This window comes from Lates calcarifer, linkage group LG19 (genome assembly GCF_001640805.2).
Source record: "Lates calcarifer isolate ASB-BC8 linkage group LG19, TLL_Latcal_v3, whole genome shotgun sequence".
In the NCBI taxonomy this organism is placed as follows: Eukaryota; Metazoa; Chordata; class Actinopteri; family Centropomidae; genus Lates; species Lates calcarifer.
Window position 1 is genome coordinate 17,493,488 of NC_066851.1, and position 22,535 is coordinate 17,516,022.

Genomic DNA, 22,535 nt, shown 5'->3' on the forward strand with positions numbered 1-22,535 from the left:
CTCCATCAGCTCTCCTTCCTCATATTTTTCTGTTTCCTCTCTTTGCATAGATGCAGCTGTGGTCATAATTAACTTCCTCCAATGCTCTGTTTTTCTCTCCTAGAATCTCTGACATAGTAGAAAGAGCTTTTGGGTGGTAGGCAAAATAAGGTTTTAGTAGCACTACCCAAAAGGTTTTTCTTCTGTAAAGGGATCTTCTAATAGTAATCTCTCTATCTCTTGTAGGTCAGTTGATGTTTATGCTAACCTTGATCGTGTACTGCCTCCACAGATCAAACTCCACTTCGATCACAGCAGTACTTCTCCTGCATCACCAAGTGTTTCTTTTCCATCGGTTCTTTGTACTTTGTTCTTCCCATGTGAACAACTAACAGAATATTTGGGAACTTTTCTCCCGCAGTAGATGGATTTTAATTGCCTCATTGTAATTGACTCCCCAGCGGGTAGCTAACAATGATTTGAGGAATGACACAGTACGGCATAGTTGTCCTGACCCAAGTCATGATCTTGAATAATCCTACTAGATTATGAGTTTGTATGGAATTACAGAAAGCCTCCAAAGGGGATAGCTGTCATTGCATACACATATTTACCTGGGTGCTATTGACACTATGCTCTGCTGAGCCATGACTCAACCCTCCACGGACTGTTTAGATTTGAGATTTGGGCAGTTGAGAGCACTCTCCTCTCACTGCACATCAGATAATCTGATAATCTGATTACACCAGCAAGAGGAGCTTTTTGCTTTCCTCACACACAGCTATTCAGTGCGCCTTTGGTATTGACGCACATGCACATTCCCAAAAGTTGGTGGAAACACTTATGTACACAACAGTCAAACATGGTTTTGTGTGTGTGCACACACTACCTTTGCATGTACTCAAATCCATGATTTTGGTTTTGAATGTGGTGTCTGCTAAAGGAAATTAGAGGTAATTCTTCACTTTTCCCCAAAGCCATCAGACATTCCTACTCCTCAGCTATACATAGAAGATGAGAATCTGATGACAGGTAGTGGCAGACAAAGAGCCCATTCTAGCCAAAACATTGAATGACGCATTGACATGTTGGCAGCCTGTTGCCAGCTGTGAGATACTCTTGTGTGTTTCTGTGGAACTCTAGGCTTGTCTCTGTTATGTAACCCTTCAAAGAGGCCGTTACAACAGACGACAACAACAAAAAACAAGACTTCCATGGAACTTCTCAGGCAGTATTATCATTCTCAATAGCATTAACATTAGTCATTCTGTATTTATCTGGTAGTTCTTGCACCTACAAGCCTTACAACACTTGTGTCAGGTGGAACATTGAGTATTTAGGCACGTTTTCTTGGCTTTGGACAAAAGCATATGGCAAATTAATAAATATAAAGACAGGTTCACAGATGATAGAAAGTGCACTCACAAATTCCTTATGCAGTCATCAGCATTCAATCAGACATTGAGTCATTCTGGTTGTTCTTCCATAAAGCTGAGTGATGTTAAGATGGTCAGGTGGCTTGTGGGGATGCATGTGTGTGTGGGGGGAGATTGGTGATACCCACAGTGGGTCACGCATGGTGATTGGTTGTGCTGAGTGCTGGGCTGTGAATGACAGTGGTATGTGACCTGTCTCAGGTGGAGGAGCGATCTAAGCTGAACAGACAGAGCTCCCCAGCGCTGCAGCACAAAGTGTCCAACCGCATCTCCGACCCCTCCCTCCCTCCCCGCTCCGAGTCCTTCAGCAGTGGGGGCATGCAGCCCGCCCGCACCCCACCCATCCACCGATCCATCGAACCACAGGTGTGTGTGCGTGTGTGTGTGTGTGTGTGCATAAAAAAGGAGGCATGTGGATGTTTGGTGTGTTTCCTAGTGACTGGTATTTCCAAACAAACAATCACAAATTTCCTTGTGCCTTTCCATATAAAGTTCATACCTCCATATCATCATAGTCAATCTCTCTTCTCTTATTTTTTTTATCCCTCCTTTCTAACTTTTCTTTTTTTATCTTTTTTCTTCATCTTAATCCGTTTTCTGCCATTCCTTCCCTTCCTTACAACTCTCCAATTTTTACCTTTGCATTTATCTCATAAAACTCCTACTTTCTTCCTCTATTCTTCTATCTTGCCTTCTTTTCTCTCCCTCCCTTCCTCATCTGTTGCTGTCTCCATCTCTACCTTCTTTCCCCAACTGCCTGGTTCTCTCTTTCTACTTCAATTTTTTTCTGTTCCATCTTTCTTTCCCTCCTTTAAATCACCTTTCCCCATACACCCTTATCTCTATCTCCACCATGCTCAACCACCTCCAATCCACCAACCCGTTCCCCTCATGTGGTCCTCTTCCCCTTTGTCTCGGCCCTTCAGATGGCTCACCTGGTTCCAGTGAAGACCCACTCCAGCTCCATGTCTGGCTCCCAGTCTCTGCAGGACCAAACAGGGCTCAGTGCTGAGTGAGGGTGTCAGTGTGGGGTCCCCCAGGCCTGAGATGCCCCGGCAGAACTCAGACCCCACCTCTGACACCCCCGGACCCCCTCTGCGCATCACTGGCAGGGAGGAACGGGATCGGGAACGGGAACGGGACAGAGACAGGGATCGGGACAGGACTGCGTGGCTGAGAGAGGAGGATATTCCACCAAAGGTCAGAGGATCACGATAAGAAAAGAGGACTTCTGTAGTGTTTTACCAAAAATTAACCAAATATATTGTTATATTTTGTATACACAGTGTATACACACTTTGTATACACTGTGAAATATGTATTCATCATTAGTTATAAATCTTTTCTATACATTTAAACATGTTGTTATCTTCTGTAGTGTGCATTTACATCCTATGTCTCTACATCAGTTATAAAAACATGCTCAAGTCTCATCATTTAAATGCTCATAATCACATTCCAGCAATGATTTGTTTGGGTCTAATTTTTCGCATTTGTTTGGTTAAAATTGACCGAAACTGTTATGCATCACTTATCACAGAATGTTATCCCCTCCAGTCCAGTGAGGTAACCAAATGATGGTGAAATTACAGTGAGAAGGCTCAGCTTTGCAGGGCTTTAATCAGCTTCTGCAGAATTTAGTAAATGCTGTCAGGCTTAACCTGTTGACTTCGTAAAGCTAACATGATGTGAAATGCTTAAGTTGCCACGCCATGACTTATTTTTTTATTAAACTATGTTGGCATTATTAACAAGGACAGGTGTATCACTTAAGAGCCAGCGAACATTGTTTAACAGCAAAGTATTTAGAGCACCAACGCCCATAATGTGTCAGTCTTTGTGTTTTGCCAACTTTGTTGGCATTGTTAACCAGGATATATGTATTATTACAAGCCACTTAAAATAGCTTAATTGTGGAGTATTTAGAGCACCACCACCCATAATTAAATGTGTCAATCTTTGTGTTTTACCACACCAACTGCCAAGCTGTATCAGAAATGTTGACCTTCTATCTGTATGTATTTGTACTTATCCAGGTGCCACAGAGGACCACTTCTATCTCCCCAGCCCTGGTCAGGAAGAACTCCCCTAATGGAGGAGTGGGTCTGGGCCCTCGCACAGGTTCTCAGCTCATACGGGCCAGGTGAAGCTCATATTAGCTTACTGTTCACCTAAAACTAAACATCTGAAGTCTTAATCATCCTTCAAGCCACTTCTCTTTCTGGTTTGATAGAGGTTATTCTATCAGTGTATAAAATCTTTTTTGCAAATCCACATCTGTTTTATATGGATGTTTTTGTAATATATTATTTTAAAGAACTGAGAAATGAGTGAAAACATTTTCATCCTTTCACAGTAACCCAGACCTGCGGCGGTCAGAGCTCTCTCTAGACGCCATGCTGCAAAGAACCTCCTCCAACTCGTCATCTTCCTCCTCCCCTTCATCTCAGGGAGGCTCAGCCGAGAGGAGAGGTACAGACACACACACTCACAATGTCTTAATACACCTAAGCTGGCAAATACACCTTTACCCTTGCATGGAAACAATTAAAAACCAGTGTGTATACATGCTTTTGCGCACATACAGACAAACCACGCAAAAACATCCACGTACGCTGACATGGCTTCGGCGTGTTTCAGAGGCTATCAGTGGGACATTGTCAGTCGCAGTTCTGCTCTGATCAACCCGTCTGATGTGCCCTGTTGCTCTCAGCCTCCAGAGAGATAGAGGAGAGGAAATGAGAGAGGGAGATAGAGAGAGGCGTAGAGGGATGTGTCAAACACCAGGCCAGAGGGATATATAAGATATGCATGGATCTCCCTCTGACAAACACATGGCATAAAGAGAGGTAGAAGCATGGTAGGATCTGCATTCTTTCATTTGTTGGGTGTTATTACCATTTTTGTAGTGGGGTTGACAGTAAATATGCCCAAAATGTAAAAGATGAGACAGACAGTATCAAGATAGGGTAAGAAAAATACAAAATAGCTGTAAAAATATCTGATGGATGGCAACATGATTTCAACCAGAAAGCACCAGTTCTCCAATGAACACATGTAGATTGACTGAAATTTTTTAATCACCTTTTTTTTTTTTGGTCTTTATGATGAAATGTGTAATTACTTTTTCGTTCTGATAGGTCAAACCAAGCAGGAAGGATCCCCTCCAGGAGCCAATCAGGAGGCGAAGTCCAAACAGGAGGAAGGCCGTGAATCAGCCAGACCCAGCAGACCTGCAGTGAGTCACACAACACAGACACACACGCATTCACTTTCTATCATGTCAATCTCCTCCCTGGGAATCTTCTACAGGTCTCTTCTCTTTTTCTCTGCTATTCATCTGGTTCTGTCTTGCCTTCTTTCTTTCTCTGCCTCTCTGTCTTTCTCCTTTCATTCTTCAGAGCTATAAGAAAGCCATAGATGAGGTTAGTGACACTCGAGTCCCCTTTTTTTTTGATCCCAGTTTTCCTTTTGCCTCGATCTTCAGAGCCCCTCTTTTTACCCTGGCATGGTGGAGTTAGTTGCTCTCATAAGAAGACAACGTTTGTTTCCTTTAACTTGGAAATATCAGGGTGTGATGGCGATGGCAGTGCATGTGTGCTTCTACACACATACCTGAGAGAGCGTATGTGGATGCGTGCTTGTGCGGGTTTTGCGTGTATGCATGCTTGTGTTGTGTGTGCGCGCGCCTGTGTGTGTGCGCGCATGGGCGAGTGTAACCTGAACTGCTAAGCACCTGAACAGTCTCTAAATCTGTTCTCCTGTTTCTCTGTTGTCACGGTTACTGGTCAGGAGGAGCTGGTAAGCCCACCGTGTATGACGGTCCTCCTCTCCACCCCCCAACCCCCACCCCCGTCTGCATGATTTGGTCTGATCCTTCGGCTGGGTTTAATGGGGAGGGAGGGGTAGAGAGGAACCACGGGCCAGTTGGCATGGGAATGATTGGTAGAGGTGCAGTTTGATGCTGCACTCCAGTAGTACATCAAGCCTGACTATCTGTATTTCTCGTTTCTACTTATGACTTGTGTTCATAAACTTAGTATTTGCTTGTAGGTGACTAAAAGTGCTCATCTGAGACCACTCTTCATGTCACAAAATATTAGTGTTGCTAAAGCTGAGAAAAACTGGTCTCAGATAAACACTCTTGTTCCAGGAGACCTATGTTTACAGGCCCGAATGTTTGTGTGACAACAAATCAGTTGTCCTCTTGTCATGATGCTACTCCGCTCTGCTCCCCTTGTCCTTGTATGTGATTCAGCCTCTTGGTTTCTGATGATACAGAACTGACTTTGCTTCTTTCTCCTTTCCTTTGTACCTTTTTATAGGACCTAAGTGCATTGGCTAAAGAACTCAGAGAACTAAGGGTAGAGGAGGGCAGCAGACCTCCAGTCAAGGTATGATGGCATTTTAAAAATGATTAGTGTGAGCAGATACCGTAGGTATATTTACCTGAGAATAATAGTAAAGGTAAATACATGTTAAAACATATTTAAAAACTATTTCAAAACCACTCTCAGTGCAATCCACAACATGCGATCTAATGTGTTTTCTTTAAACAGCAGTTTTATTCACATTTATTGTCACTCACCAAAATACATTGTTTGTATCCTTGAAGTCTAACGAATGTGTTGAATGCATTTCCATCCTCATAAAACATGTGTAAAGGAGATTTTTGGAAGATTATAAACCATGGATTGTTTATATCCACATGTACTAGCTTGCAGCCTTCTTCTTCCCCATACTAGTGCATTATGACGTACTTGATGCTTTACTGCCACATGAAACCAGCATCAGAAATGTGAATTGCATTTCCCATGTATGTGCACAACACAAACAGATCAGGTACCTACTGGTGAGAACATTGCTCCATGGAGCTATTAGTGGTCAAAAACAACCACAGGATGCCTTTAATTTGAATAATTCCACTGTCAAAGCATTGAGATTGTAGAAATGTAAAGAGTCCAAATGAGTTTGAAAGGGACTTTGAATACAAACATAACATAACTTATCACAGTGTTGTTCCTCAGAGGGTTTATGACCAAGTTAATTTTTGTTCTTGTCTTATGATAAAGGTGACAGACTACTCGTCCTCTAGTGAGGAATCCGAGAGCAGCGACGAGGACGGGGAGACAGTGGGGCATGATGGGACTGTGGCTGTCAGTGACATTCCCCGCATCATGTATGTTGTCTTCTCTGTTTTTATTTCTCTCCTTCTCTCTCTCTCGCTCTGTGTTTTTTCAAGCTGGACCTGTCAGTGTTTATTTGTGTAGAGATATGCATTTCTTTGGAATATGCACCATGCCAGTATCTTGTCAGTACAGTTTTGGCAGAACTGCTTTGTAAACGATCGGGTTTGTGTGTGTGTGTTTTCTTCTGTGTGTGTGCGCTGCAGGCCAGCGGTGCAGAGCAGTGGTGAGTCGTATGGAGGGCTGACAGAGGACTCTCTGGGAGATGCCTATAATAGCTCCAAGGACGGCACTCTAGTGATGAGAGAGGTGATGAATGTGCACACACACACACAAGCTCTCTCTCTCTCTCTCTCTCACACACACACACACACACTTACAGACAAGCCACATGGATTTAGAGAGAAAATAATGAAACAAACTGTGAAAACATTTCTCATTCCCATTTTCTCATTCTGTTTCCCAGGCGGAAGAGAGGAGGAGAGGCAGTCACACCGAGAGTAACGGGTTCGGGAATCACAGTAACCATGGTAACCTCCCTGACCTCGTACAGCAGAGCAACTCTCCCTCAGCCACACCCACCACAGCCCTGCAGGAACTGGGCGACATGGCAGAGGTCAGACACACAAACATAACACACACACACACACGACCACATGCACATTAACACCCTTTCCAAGATATAGAGCTGTGATGTTAAATTAAGACAGTACACTAACACAATACACAGTCTTTTCTCACACTGTTTTGTGTCTTGCAGTTTGGCGTGGGTGGGTCCAAAGCGTCCTTTACCCCATTTGTTGATCCACGTGTCTATCAAACATCCCCAAGTGAAAATGACAATGAGAACTCAGCAGCAGGTAAGCAAAACCTACAGAAACTTTGGTCACATTTTACAAGCACCTGTTGGTTCAGAAAACATAAAATCACAAATTTTTCCTCTCTTTTGCCATCTTTCTCTTCTTCTGGGGTTCCTTAGCCATGTTTGCAAATGAGCTGTTGAGGCAGGAGCAGGCCAGACTAAATGAAGCCAGAAAGATCTCTGTGGTCAACGTCAACCCCACCAATATCAGACCCCACAGCGACACACCCTGAGATCCGCAAATACAAGAAACGCTTCAACTCTGAGATCCTGTGTGCTGCACTCTGGGGTAGGATCTTGTCTCCTAAATGTATATCATCTTTGTTTTTTGCTTTGTATCTTTCCGTGCCTCTGACTGTTGCGTGTATGTGTGTGTTTAGGTGTGAACCTGCTGGTGGGGACAGAGAATGGTCTGATGCTGCTCGACCGAAGTGGACAGGGAAAAGTCTATAACCTGATCACCAGACGGCGCTTCCTGCAGATGGATGTGCTAGAGGGACTCAATGTGCTAGTCACCATATCTGGTAGGTCTTAGACACATATGCATACTGTATGCACAAACACACAGGTGCAGACTTATACTACAAGTCCTGACAACATGTGTTAAGTGTAGTAAAAGAAGTACATTTAAGAATTTTTTTGGAGGTCTGTTTCCATTCCTTTTAAAGTACAAATCTAAGTCACCTAAGTCAGTCACAATTGCACAATCTGCCACCGCGTGCTGTTTACGTCTTTCTATTTTTTGTGGTTTTTAATTCTTGTAAATTTGATCTCATCTCTCTTTCTTCTTCTGTTCCTCTTCTCACAGGGAAGAAGAATAAGTTGCGTGTCTACTACTTGTCCTGGCTGAGGAACAGAATATTACACAATGACCCAGAGGTAGAAAAGAAGCAGGGTTGGATTACAGTTGGGGAGCTGGAGGGCTGTGTGCATTATAAAGTTGGTAAGGATTTGTGTGTGTGTTCTTTTTGGTTATGACGGTTTTTAGCTGAGAGGTTATATTGTTAAATAGCCAAGAATGAGAAGAATGCATTTATGCAGTGACATTTGTATTGTGTATTTATGTTAACAGTAAAATATGAGAGGATTAAGTTCTTGGTGATTGCTCTGAAGAATTCTGTGGAAATCTATGCCTGGGCTCCCAAACCCTACCACAAGTTCATGGCCTTCAAGGTATGGAAGTGAGCACTTGACACTTGACTAACAAGATTTTCATTGACTGGATCGATCATTTTGTCTATTTCCATCTGACTTTGTCTTTCTCACTCCATGTCCCGCACTATTTCCTTAACTTCGTCATCATCCTCTAACTCTATGTATCTGATGTCTCTCACCCTCTGTGTCTTTCAGTCATTTACTGAGTTGCAGCACCGTCCACAGCTGGTTGACCTGACGGTGGAGGAAGGTCAGAGGTTAAAGGTCATCTATGGCTCCAGCGTGGGCTTCCACGTCATCGACGTGGACTCAGGCAACCCTTACGACATCTACATCCCCTCACATGTAAGTGCGGGACTCTATGTCTATTAGTACATATGGGTGTGTATGTGTATATTTTGTTAATCTTCAATAAACACGTTTACTGAATAAGGCTCTGATGAATTTGAATTTAAGCCAACATATGGAGCATTATTTCATTCTTTCATGCCCGAGTGTTGTTGTATCCCGAGCTGATCTTCTCCCACACCAAGAACAGCAGTGACTCATACACCGTCTCATGAGCTTTGGCCACTACTTTTTCTTAATAAATTACCTCATTGATTGATTTACAGTTAAAAGATTAAAACATTAAAGAGCAGTTAAAAGACTGATGGCAGTTTTACCAGTTTGTAGTTTGCTAAGTATGGTGCATTGGGCTTAGACTATCTATATCAAGTAAACAGAATGTAGCTCAAATTACTGAATTTCTCTTATTACAAAGCATCAGGAAGTAGTAGCTGCTTCCAAATTTTCTGTTGCAACAACAGTCATCCAGAGAGCATCACTGCCAAGAAGTCAGCGTATTCTTTTTTCCCTTACTTCTTTTTCCCAAGGCAGCATGCAATCAGTTATGAAGAACTGTGTGTCACTTAGTCACTCATGGAAACTAGGTAGATTGTCAGTACTTCTCCTATTGCGTGCTTGAATGCAAATTTGGGTACACACATGGAGATCAGTTTGTTCCGTGGTGGCTTCACTAATCGCATGCTTTTTACTGAAATAAGTTCAGATGCAGTTGAGCCAAACTCTTGATTTTGTGGCAATATTTCAGTAAGTATAAACCACTTAATACAAATGTGAGGACATGCAGTTGTGCTGTGCGTTCAACTTGATGGTTCATACTACACAGTGGACATTTATTATGAAAGAATATTCATGAACTCTGAGGTGATTGTCTTCCTGCTTCCACCTTTCATTCGTGCTTCCTCTCTCTCTCCTTCCCTACCAACTTCTCTTCCAGTGTGCCAAACAGACAAAGGTGACATCCTGCCATCCACCCCTTTAGACTAGATCAGTAGATCTTTAGTAAAACCCCATAGCTGATGCACAGAGGTGCTACATGTTCCTATGTGCAGTGCAGTTCATTAGCATAGACATTAATGGATAACTTAGCTAGAAATCGGTTTCTGCGAATAAATTCATCTTACCCACAGCAGACATCACGTGGCTCTGAAAAGATGTATTTACTACCAGGAGATATTTCATCACCCACATGTTTAATAGAATTGTTAGCATTCCTTTCAGTTAAACTGTAACTCTCACCAACCAATAACAGTATGATGTACTCATACTGGCTTTGTTAAGTTACATCACTGCCATCTACATATTTGATACAGTGTCTATAGTAAACTACTTCCTTCATGTGGTCAGAGGAAACAGAAGTGTTGCAAGTGCTCACCATTTTGCAGAGTTCTTGTGTGATTGCAGCTTTTTTGGGGTTAAGATGAGTTTTTTCACTACCTTATAACTACCTTTGTTGTACTTATATGACTCCTTGTTGTGCCGCTGAAGTGTAGTCTTAAGTCATACCTCATGATAGCCTGCTGGCACAGAAAATGAGGTTGGTCTCTGGGCTATACTTTTGGTAAAGTGCACAGAATCAAGCTATGTCTGTGCGTGTCTTTGTTCCCTCCTCTTCTGATGTTAATTAAGGTCAGAGAAAACTGCTGTAGTTTGCCTGTTTGCTTATTATATGGAACAAGGCTTCTCAGGTAACAGTCCAAAGTTTGAACCATTTGTGGCCCTGACACCCTGGATATTTGGCAGACTTGTCAGTGTTCACAAACTTGCTCTTTAGAGGATTACAGAGTGCAGGCTGGCAGCTAAATTCCATTGCATTAAATGCCTATGTTAACACGTCTGTAATATTTTCAAATGTGGCTCGCAATTACATTTGACAGATTTAATTAAAGCCTCTGAACTGTTGGCGTGTGTGCATTTGTATTAGATCCAGAGCCAGGTGACGCCCCATGCCATTGTGGTGCTGCCTAAAACTGATGGAATGGAGATGCTGCTGTGTTATGAGGACGAAGGCGTCTATGTCAACACCTATGGGCGAATCACTAAGGACGTGGTGCTTCAGTGGGGAGAGATGCCTACCTCTGTTGGTATGTTCTGATTTAAATTGATTTTTTTAATAACAGCAGTTATTAAAATATCATAGAGAAATACTCAGTTCAAAGACAAAATTTAAAATCACCAAATCTTAAGTTTTAAATAACTGCAGTACAGATTTCAGAGCCTGTGCGTGTGTGTGCTGCAGTGCAAATCAAAAGTGTTGTGAGGTATCTGAGAAATGAGCTTATGGGGGTTCATTTGAGGTTTAATTACATTCAAAAATCACTTTCTAACATCAGCCTCCACAGGAAGGCCTCCAGAACTTCTTAGCAGGCGTGAGAAAAAAGATTGAGGGGGGATTGAGGGTAAAAGTTTGTGAGAAAAAAAATGGATAAACATTGGTAAAAGTAAAAGTAAAAGTGAGGGAGTAAGGTACAGGGGAAGGTGAAAACGATGATGAGTGCTGTTTTGACATGAAATACCACTTAATTTCTTGTATTTCACTGCCCTCATGTGGCTGTGAGGGGTAATAACACTATTAAAGCCACTTCTTGTCTAGACCAGTGCTGGCGCTTCTACGTTCTACAATGTCTGTGTTGATGCTCAAGGTTATGGAATCTGCCACTTTTGCGTGAAAATTTGATTAAAATACTGTAATTGTGGATAAAGACCTTTTCTATGAACTTATTTGCAAGGTTCAAGCGCAATATCAGCAAGCATCATCAGGTTTCAACAGGACTGCTTTGTAGTCAACCCACACCTCTGACTTATGATTAATTGGGAAAGAGCAAAGAGAATTACCCAACAATGAAACGGAACATTGCATAATAGAATCACAAGATGTTGTAAAAGCCTCCAAAAGAAGCAATGCATCAGTAATTAACCTGTTCAAAAAGTAATAAGTTGGGTCTGTTGTCTATTTGAATTTGAATGAAAGTAAACAAATGATATATGATTTTTTTTTTTTTTTTTTTTTTTTTTTTGCATTCTCACTTATGTTTCCTCTTTTCCAGCCTATATCCATTCTAATCAGATTATGGGCTGGGGTGAGAAAGCCATAGAGATCCGCTCCGTGGAGACGGGTCATCTGGATGGGGTCTTTATGCACAAGAGAGCCCAGAGACTTAAGTTCCTCTGTGAGCGGAACGACAAGGTAAAACACAGTTGGAGAGTACACGCTCTTTGATTCACAGCAATTCTTCTTTATTGCTTAAAAGTGATTAAATCTCACTCATAGATATTGAGAAAGACTTGACCTGCTCTGTCCTTGGTTGTATCCCAACTTGAGTAGAGTGGTGTTGATTTCATCACTGCTCCTGGCGACACAGATATTAAACAGACGTGCACATACACAAGTTTTTAAAATGCAGATTTTTTGCATGAAGTATCACGAAGTATCATTTACAGGAAACGATTGAGAAATGATAATATTAAGAAATGAGAGCTGAAAACGTAATGTTTCCTCTCTCTCTCCCTATTTAGGTATTCTTTGCATCAGTGCGTTCGGGAGGTAGCAGCCAAGTTTTCTTCATGACCCTCAACAGAAACTCTATGATGAACTGGTGATAGCTCCTCCCACAGTCCTCTCTGCCTCACTCTCCCATCGGCCAGCCCGGCGACCCCAACTTGGCCAACGGCACATCTCACAAAAAGAGCCCGACTGCCTGAGAGGCCACAAGTGAACTCTTTTAACACTGGAGAGACTAAAAATGGTGTAGAAAAAAAAGTTACCATAGAGAAAAACAACAAAAACCTGTTCTAAATGAAGAGACATGTTACCCTAGTTTATGTTGGGTCATGCAGAAGCCATGGTTACTCAACTGACTGGCAAACTGGTGCCACTGACTTTCCAAATATTCCCTCTTTCTCTGTCTGTCTGTCTGTAACTCTTTGCCTTTTGTCTGTCTCGTCTCTCCAAACGGACCAGTGCATTCAAGTGTTTAGCAACTGTAGAAATACACTTTACACCTGCCTCCTATCACTTTTCTTCTTCCTTTTGTCCTCACTTCTTAAGCCCTGCTCTTTCCCTCCTTCCTGTTAGATCTAGTCATCAGTTTTTCAGTCCTTTGACACCCATGTCCTCCGTTTTCCTCCCTTCCTGTCTGCCATGTGTGGGCTCATTCCCAGAGATCCGCACCTCAAGGGATGGAGGAAGAATAGACGGATGAGATTTAATATGAATTTAAATGTATACTTCTGAATATGACAGCGCAGGGAGGACAGCTGAGGGATGACAAATCTACTCTGGGTGTCGGCCACGAAAGCACGCAGTCCTGATTGATTTTCTTTTCTCCTCTGTCACTCCACCTCCTCCTCCTCCGCTTCCTCCTCTCGCCATCTTTTTCGGGCTCCGAGTAAACTGAATTGTGATTTAGTGTTCGATTGCGTTTCACTGATAGAGATGCGGTGAGACTCAGCTGTCAGAGGCGGGGTTGCAATAGTATGCAAAGATGATGTCTGTGTCCCTTTAAAATGAAATCACTGGTCCATTCTGTCTTTTCTCTCCTCTCTTCTTCTTTCCCACCTCCTGTCACATCACACTCATCTCTTGTTTTCACTCTTTAAACTCTGAAGGTGCTGCATCAGATATACTGTAATATTAAATGAACAATGAGAGTGTCATTCTGTTCATTCTGTTTATTTCTGTTATTTTCTTTTTTCTCTGTGTAACAGTTTGGAGTCAGTCAGGCTTTTAAGCTTGATGAAATGTACAGCACATGTGACTGAAATCAGGAGCGTATGTTAACATGTGTATGAATGCGTGCATAATTGTGTGTGTGTGTGTGTGTTTGACTTAATGTTGAAACAAGTCCCATTCAAATCAAGTTCGAATCATAATGGGACATTGAACTCAGTGTCCACAAAAAAAGAGTCAAGTAATTCTGTCTCTGTGTGTGAAGTTCTACCTTAATGCGATCAAAGCAACATTGAGTGCGTTTACTTGCAGATTTATAATAGTATCTTCTTAGTATGAAGTTTATGAGTTGGTGTGTCTGAACACCATGCATTTAAATATAGGCAATATTAGTGGTTGATTTTTTTTTTTTTTTCAGAGTATGCTCTGTTCGACTTTACACAATAATGTTCGGGCTTGTCACGACTGTAGCCATGTCTCTGTAGGAGATAATAAAGATGCATAATAAGAGCTTACCAACTCGACCTCAACATGATGTGAGCTACTATCCCCCGAATATTGTGTGCACGTGAAGACACTCCTTCATTGAAAGCTGTGGTGTCCTTTTGAATCATGCTCCTCTCTGATTGGCTCTTCTGATTTTGGCTCCTAACTGTTTGTACAGTGCCTAGCATGATGTAAGCAAAGCTAAAATGAGGCCAAGAGATTATCACTCATGTTTGAATTAATAATTTCATTGCCTATACAGTTACTTTACATTTTTTTATTTTTGGTCTTTTTTTGGTGTGTGTTTGTGTGTTATTATCTAACTTTAACACATTGCTGATGTTATTTGTCTCTTCTAATGGAGATTTCATTAATAACTTTAAGATTTGATTTATTCTTTGAAAGGAGTCACTGAATATGGTATGACAAAACCTTAATGCAATCATTAATACATATTGTATTAAATTTATAACACTATTGAGGGGTGGATGTGTTGCATGCATACTCATCCATGTCAGACAGCAATGTAAGGGATATACTGCAGATTTGGCAGTATATTGGAATATGGTTAACAAATTTAAGGTGGCACAAAAAGTAGACTCATTTCCCTGTTATGTAATGATCATTTAAATTTAGTTTTTTCTTGTTAAATTATTAAATGCTTTCTGTTATATTTTCAAGGACTTTTTACACATCCATGCAGTAGCTGTTCCTGCGGAGCTGTAAGTTAGATTCACTGATCTCTGCTATGGGGAGCAGGCTAACATTTAGCAATAAAGAGCCGAGCTGAAGAAACAACCGTCTTCCCTGTGTGTGCACGCATGCATCTATTTGTATGATTTAATGTGTGAATGGGGCATTATTACTATGTTTGTCCATTGTGGAATTCACTCTTCCAATTGGAAAAATGATGACAGTCATTACACTGAGAACTCTCCTTTCAAAGACAAAACCACTGTATTCCTTATTCTGTTTATTTCTTGTTTTCTTTATTTTGAAAGAGCATTACTAATGTCCTGTTTTGGGATTTATTTGTTTTGTAAAAGAGATGCTGTAAGAGAGAAATAAATGAAACTAGAGCATTATGCTTCTGAAATTGTGTTGTTTTTTTGTTTTTTTTGCAAGTGTGCACATTTCTATCAGTGCCGACCCTCAGACTTTGCCCGCCCCTCGTATATCATTAACAGCAGTGTGTGTTTGTGTGTGTGTGTGTGAGAGAGAGAGAGAGAGAGAGAGATTAATGTCCAAATGCAATTAATACTATCAAAGAACGCAACTTTCAACTGTGAATCTGAGCAGCAGGGTGTACCAGTTAGCAGTAATTCTGGATTCCATTATGAACTGCAATATAGAGTATATCACTGTCCATAATGTACCAGCATGGAGCACCACACATAACATCCTGAAACCAGAGTTTTCCACAAATAGATTGTAGGCTGTTTAAATGTTTGGTCACCAAGACTATAATTTTATTGCTTCCTCCCAACAGGACTGAATGGTATGTTTACATCTAGAGGATGGACAAGACTTCATTTATGTGTAAGAGATGTGTAAGTGTTGATATGTGTGTGTGTGTGTGTGTGTGTTATCCATGTTCGTGTGGGCATGCATGTGTCTGTCGATTAGTGAGTGGACACAGCGTGATCGCGCATGCAGTCCATTGATCATTACCAGCCTCCTGACACTCTGAACCCACCATGGACTCAGGAAAGGTAAGGTGATTCTTGACAAATACATTCTGTACATTTATTTCATAAAATGGTCAAATATGCTACCCTTTCATTCTAAATCATGTTTGGAATATTTGCTTCTCTGTGCTCACTATGTAGCTGCACAAAAATTGATATGAAACTTTAAGCACTCAGAGTTGCTGAGAGGTTTTTATTGATTAGTGTGTTATGTATTTGCATTGTCATTTTGCATAGCAGATTGTCATGAATTAATTTCTAAGTTATTAGTCCAAACATATTTATAGCACACAAAATGTTTCATTTATTAAACACTCTTATGTAACTTCTTTACGTAATCATTCTTACACTAGTCCGCCAAGCAGTAATAAATCCATTGATAATGTGGATAAAGTATTTTTCTGAATCTCTATGTGCACTTTAATCTGTTATTGTACTATGTGAGTAGAGCTGAGTGATTCTTTACACACTCATGTCCTTGCTTGTGTACATATGCATGTTAAATTGCATGTTTGTTCATGCATTCACGTGTGTGTGTGTGTGTGTGTGTGTGTGTGGTGTGTGTGTGTGTGTGTGTGTGTGTCTTTATCCGATCAATTACCTTTCACCCCTGCAGCAGCTAACAGGTACGCTGGCTCTGGCTGTGTTCACAGCAGCACTGGGGTCCCTGCAATATGGTTACAGTCTTGGAGTCATCAACGCACCACAACAGGTAGGCTTTTCTTTAACACATGCTTCTCTCCCAAGGAACAGACTTTCCCTTTCTGAGTGTTTAGAAAAACAAGTTTTCCTCCAATCCATTTTTTTCCGGGTTTTCTTGTGTCGTCTTCCTGGCAGTGTTGGCACATTTTTCATTGCCTGCCAAAAGACAGCGCTATGCTCACCATGGATAACCCTGATGAAGTCATCCTCCTGTCCAGTTTTCTGGTCAGATGGCACTGGACTGTTTTACTGCCCCCTGCAGACTAGATCCTCCTTATAGAGAAGAGCACTGTTGCTGAGGTGTGCCTTCATTGGCCCCAGTATGGATTAGAATGTCCTGGCAGGCAAAAGATGGACTTCCTTTCTGTTGACGGCCATGTCTGTCCTAGAATTTGCCAATTTAAGTTCAGGCCTTATGTGTACACGGCCAGGAAAGAAATCATACAGCAGATGCAAATCAGATGTTTTTTCACTGAGCCATGGCTCAGGCTGTCTAAATGTGTGAAACTGGCTCAGTATTTATTAAAACTGGTGCTGGGGGTTGTTGCAGTAAAGTGCATCACCCAAGCTTTGAGGGTATTGACGTTGAGATCTGTTTGCTTGACAAATATGTCAAACCAGCTTAGTAGATGCAGAGTGTGAGGTGTAATGTAATGTTGCATAATGAATAACTTGTAAATGAGATTTTAGCAGAATGGATCCATTTATGTGGGTGTACAGTGATTACCTTTTGGTCTGTCTCTCAGTGCTCAGCTGTAATGATCAGTAAACATGTCTGCGTTATAGGTCATTCAAAAGCATTATGGCCGCTCCCTGGGGGTCTGGTCAGAGAGGAACGCTGTCCCTCCAGAAAACAGCACAGAAGAAGAGGAGTTACCAGACGTGGCACATAACCCTGCTGTGGTCATGTACTGGTCATTGTCGGTGGCAATCTTCTCCATTGGTGGCATGTTATCCTCCTTCCTGGTGGGATTTGTGGGAGACCTGAAAGGGAGGTGAGTAATGGAAGGATAACATAAAAATTATGCAGTAATGAAAGAATGAAGAAAATTAATACCTGAGGAAAAAATAATAGCATATCTCCATCTGTCTTGCAGGGTAAAAGGCATGTTAATGGTCAATGTTCTGGCTATAGCTGGTGGACTGCTGATGGGTTTTTGCAAGATGTGGAAACCTCATATAATGGTCATCTCAGGCCGTGCTGTTATGGGTTTTTACTGCGGTACAGCAAAGCATATGTTTAACCTCCAGTGAATAGATGTATTGTCATGTGTCTGTGAATGTTTGTTAAAAGTCAGCTAGCTCATGATAAGTGTGTTTCAGGGTTGACATCTGGACTGGTGCCAATGTACATTGGAGAGATTGCACCCAAGGCTTACAGAGGGGCTCTGGGAACATTACACCAGCTGGCTATTGTCACTGGCATCCTAATCAGCCAGGTGAGGTGCTCTCAAATAAACACACAGACACACGCACACACATGCACAGTAGCATATTTGCTTGACAACACACCACACATATAACTTAAATTGTAAGTGTGTGTGTGTGTGTGTGTGTGTGTGTGTGTGTGTGTGTATGTGTGTGTGTGTGTGTGTGCACGTAGGTGATAGGCTTGGACTTTGTGCTTGGTAACGATGATATGTGGCCCCTGTTACTTGGTCTGTCTGGAGCTCCAGCAGTATTACAATCCCTTCTGTTACCTCTGTGCCCTGAGAGCCCGCGGTACCTTTATATTCAACTGGGCAAGGATCAAGAGGCTAAAAAAAGTAAGAATTACACAGAGCAACTCTCTATGCCATCATTTTTCTCTCTCCAGTGCTCTCTTATTCAAACACTATACACTCAGTTATTCAGAAAGATACAGAATACTACACAGGAGACCTCAAAGCCATAGTTCAACATTTTAAGAATTATTTGCTCTTTTACACAGAGTTACATGAGAGTATTGATACCACTGTCGTGTCTGTCTGCTAAATATAAGGCTGCAGCCAGTTAACTTAGCACAGCTCACAACACGTCTAATTTCTTTAATCTGTGGAAAAACTAAATGTAAACATGTAAATCTGTTGTTTATGTGCCAGTCTATTTCTTTAATGTATATAATTTCTATAATGTGTTTAGTAAGCTTAGAGGTGCTGGACGGCAGGTTTGTTATGTCAGGACAGATCCAAGATCCAATTCATTTTTGTTTTTTTTGTTTTTTGTCTAACTCCAGTAACAAAGCAAATACATGTATTTCCCAGAATATGGAATTATAGAAAAGAGTCTGAAAACCACTGCAGACAAGTCATTTTTACTCTGGTAATCACTCTCTGTTTTGTTGCAGGTCTGTATCGTCTAAAGGGGCGGTATGATGCAACTTCTGATCTGGAGGAGATGCGAAGGGAGAAAGAGGAAGCAGACAAGGAGGCCAGGGTCTCTATCCTTTCTTTGGTAGGTCTGTATACAAGCAGGTCGGTTGAGATATATGTTACAACTATCTTTTACTTCAAATGTTGAAGAAAATGGCAGATTTTTATTTTAAAATAAATTTGTTAATTATATTCAATTCCCCAAGCTACCAAAACACTCATTACACTATAACAGTTATCATGAGAAGTCATGGTAAGTGCAGTATAACTTTCCTCCTCAGGGCGGACACAGACACCCTCTGAACTGTTCAAATTAATCAGCAACCACAGTGCACTGATGATCTCATGTAATGACTCAGCGATAGTCAATGTTAAATCATTAGTTAGCTGAGTGATATAATAATTTGTTTAGTTTTAAAGGCTATCAAAATTGACACAGCCTACTAAACACCGTCTGCAGTCTTGAAACAAATAAATGTTTAATGTGTAACAGCAGACAATGAAACATGTTGCTGTTTGAAATTGTGTGCATACTCTAGTTGCTACACTCTTATTGCAATACTTCATTTTTCTGAAATAAAACTTAAGGACAGGAGAGATAGGACAGCAACATCTTGTTTAATAAATATTTCATGCATTCTAGATTTGTACTTTATTTTGCTTTTGCTTTTCTGTATTCTCTTGTAGATCCGCTCCTCTGTGTACAGACAGCAGCTGTTTGTTGCCCTCATGATGCACCTCTCTCAACAGTTGTCTGGCATCAATGCAGTGAGTGGAGAATTCATTTAAACTCTGCCTTTTCCTGTCTCTCATTCAGTTTACTGATCATTGTGACTTAGATTAGAATTATGTCATGTCATTATGTTATGTCATGGTTTTATTGTCAAAGCATCAGCAGTAAGTAGGGCAAAATGGCTAAATGCTTGACTTCTTCAGTAAAAGAAAACAGAAGATTTATATGTCCATTGAAATGTATGGCACATGGGATGTTCCATTCTCCATACGCAAAGCAAAAACATTGTTCCTTTATATTTGACTTGATAATGATGGAAAACTTAACCTTATTCTGTTTTCAAGATCTTTTATTACTCTACGAGTATCTTCTCTCGGGCCGGTGTTGCTCAGCCAGTCTACGCCACTATAGGAGTTGGGGTCATTAACACAGTCTTCACTCTGGTGTCTGTGAGTAGCTACAAAGATGCAAAATATACATACATGCACACACATATATGGCTGTTATACATTCATGTGTTGGTATTCTCTTATTTTGACTACACACAGATATAAACAGTGTACTGTGTGCTCTAGGTTGCACTGGTGGACAAGGCTGGCAGGCGTACTCTGACTCTCATTGGTCTGGGAGGGATGTGCTGCTGTGCAATTGCCATGACAGTGGGCCTCAAATTCCAGGTTTGTTCAATCAGGTGTCAGAACTATACTATATAAGTTTTCAATATGAGCGTCAAAGTTTGACAAAAAAATAAAAATTAACTCAAGATTCGCTTACTGGCTATTTCAGGATGTTTTTAACTGCATCCCATGATCTTCATCAGCTGATGGGTATAGTTCAGCTGTCATCGTGCACCACAACTTTTTTCATCTCTCTGAGAACTTTTTATCTGAGCATGCTTTGATCATGTATGGTGCTGATCACTGCAGACGTCCTCTTAAACTCCAAATATTTGTTAGGAATGACATTTGTTGCAGAAGATGTTACTTTCGCTGCAACTTCTTGATAAATAAATGCAGAAAATGTAAACAGAGCAAAGTATACAATACCCCACCTCCATAAGTAAACTGTTTATCAAGCTGTGTTGCTTGCATTCACAGGTCCTATGCATTTGAGATCCGGAAACCCATATTATGAGTAGTGGCAAACTTGTTTAATATCACCTCAAAAACCTGTTATACTTTAATGTAATGAAACAAATAGCACTCTTTCTCAAGCAGCATTTTTAAGTAACCAGGAAACCTTTCTCTTTCTTTCTCTTGACTGATGTACTCTTCCCTCCAGTATGAATACTCCTGGATGAGCTACATCAGCATGTCAGCGATCTTCCTCTTTGTGAGTTTCTTTGAAATTGGTCCTGGCCCTATTCCGTGGTTCATAGTGGCTGAACTTTTCAGCCAGGGACCTCGGCCTGCGGCCATCGCTCTCGCTGGCTGCTGCAACTGGACCAGCAATTTCATCATTGGCATGACCTTTCAGTATATACAGGTAGGCAGAAAAGGACACACTGTAAACTTCAAATGCAGGTGGCCTGATGTGTCTTTGCTTCATTTACACAAAATTAAAAACACATTGTCCCTCCTGACTTGTCTTTTTAATTAAATCCTTTTCTTTTACCAGGCTTGGCTGGATTGTTATGTGTTCATCCTGTTTGCTGCGCTGCTTCTCGGTTTCACTGTGTTTGCTTATCTTCGGGTCCCTGAGACCAAGGGCAAAACCTTTGAGGAGATTGCTGCTGTTTTCCAGAAGGGAAGGAAAAAGCAGGCACAGAGCCCCAAAGACGATACTGAACTGCAGCAGCTCAAAACATCCACAGATGCTTAAAACCAACAACTGAGTGTGTTTTGTTGTCTATTTGTATGTGTCTGTAACCTGTTATCCTTGTAGTATTACAATGATTTCTTGGTGAATGAAGGACTAACCTAAGGTCGTTTACACACGAAAACATTCCATTTTTTCAGAATGTTCATATGAGAGCTACACAAAAATCACCAGTCTAGTGACATCATCATCATCATGTTGCTGTTATATACAGTGGTGCTTACATATAAAAAAGTAAAGTTTTATTGCAGTATTATAGTTCATTTCACTTTGTGTAAATAAAAAGGTGTTGCTTGTATTGTTGAACCTACGGGTTAACCTTTTTATCGAAGAGTAAGATCCTTTACATTTAACCAGACTCCACTGACAAAAACAGTAATTTTACCTCACAGGACACAGGAGCTGCTCGAATACCACTGCCTAGATCAGTTAGTTTATTTGTTATTGTGTGGTACTTATGTAAAGGATCTGAGTACTCCTTCCACCACGGAGAGTCACACAATAATACAAACTAACTATCTGATCAAGACAACGGCATTTCAGCAGCTCCCGTGTTTAGCGAGGTAAAATTACTGTTTTGTCAGTGGGGTCTGGTAGCAATGTAAAGCAGTGTTTCTGATTTTAGAAAAGGATCTTACTCTTTAATAAAAAGGTCTATTTCTGTAGAAATCATATCCATAATGTTGTCAGATACTTCTTCTGTCAGTGACAAACCCACAGACAAATGCAGAGTTGGGTTACATTGTAGAAGCTGTTGGCAACTGCACTTAAGTTACTGCTGGTTTACCACTAAGATGCATTGAAAAACAAGAAGTGCAGAATTACATCACTATTCTCTCTCTTACAATAAAATCATAGGTCCCCCTTCACCTAGAAATGTATTTTGTTTGTTGGTTTGTTGTTTGCTTCACTCAGTGTTTGATCATGAATGTGCATGTGTTTTGTTGTTGTTTGTTTTTTTGGTCACAATAAATCTGAGTCTGAGCGTAATCTGAACACATGTATGAACATGATTTTGTGACCACCTTTCAGAACTAATTTGGAAGCTAAACCTGTTTTCTCCATTAAGACAGCACTAGTTTTAAGGCATCCTTTATAGCCAGTATCTTTTACCACTTTTATCCA

The 22,535-nt window shown here is 41.0% G+C and overlaps 2 protein-coding genes across 2 annotated transcripts in view; both read left to right on the forward strand.

Moving 5' to 3' along the window:
* Positions 1-15,214, forward strand: part of tnika (TRAF2 and NCK interacting kinase a) — a 57,058-nt gene extending 41,844 nt beyond the window's left edge. Inside the window, 20 exon segments of the mRNA XM_051078253.1 lie at positions 1,617-1,781; positions 2,342-2,424; positions 2,426-2,615; positions 3,452-3,558; positions 3,772-3,887; positions 4,556-4,653; positions 5,741-5,809; positions 6,488-6,594; positions 6,808-6,910; positions 7,068-7,217; positions 7,362-7,461; positions 7,581-7,690; positions 7,692-7,752; positions 7,844-7,987; positions 8,272-8,406; positions 8,536-8,636; positions 8,814-8,963; positions 10,888-11,047; positions 12,011-12,150; positions 12,480-15,214. Coding sequence (XP_050934210.1) covers positions 1,617-1,781; positions 2,342-2,424; positions 2,426-2,615; positions 3,452-3,558; positions 3,772-3,887; positions 4,556-4,653; positions 5,741-5,809; positions 6,488-6,594; positions 6,808-6,910; positions 7,068-7,217; positions 7,362-7,461; positions 7,581-7,690; positions 7,692-7,752; positions 7,844-7,987; positions 8,272-8,406; positions 8,536-8,636; positions 8,814-8,963; positions 10,888-11,047; positions 12,011-12,150; positions 12,480-12,563 — 2,373 coding nt within the window. The 3' untranslated portion in view covers positions 12,564-15,214.
* Positions 15,215-15,396: 182 nt separating this feature from the next.
* On the forward strand, positions 15,397-22,406 carry slc2a2 (solute carrier family 2 member 2). Its single transcript, XM_018663462.2, has 13 exons — positions 15,397-15,616; positions 15,745-15,830; positions 16,423-16,518; positions 17,295-17,503; positions 17,606-17,730; positions 17,832-17,947; positions 18,112-18,274; positions 18,835-18,941; positions 19,547-19,627; positions 19,937-20,041; positions 20,168-20,269; positions 20,874-21,077; positions 21,210-22,406. Exons 2-13 carry the CDS (start codon positions 15,816-15,818, stop codon positions 21,411-21,413), a joined length of 1,527 nt encoding a protein of 508 aa, XP_018518978.1. The 5' UTR covers positions 15,397-15,616; positions 15,745-15,815; the 3' UTR covers positions 21,414-22,406.
* The last annotated feature ends 129 nt before the right edge of the window (positions 22,407-22,535 follow it).

Bases quoted from the DNA above. Each gene is read 5' to 3' on its own strand.
- slc2a2 (XM_018663462.2), top strand. The intron at 19,628-19,936 runs GTGAGTGGAGAA...TCTGTTTTCAAG, and splicing joins AGTTGTCTGGCATCAATGCA to ATCTTTTATTACTCTACGAG. The intron at 20,270-20,873 runs GTTTGTTCAATC...TCTTCCCTCCAG, and splicing joins CAGTGGGCCTCAAATTCCAG to TATGAATACTCCTGGATGAG.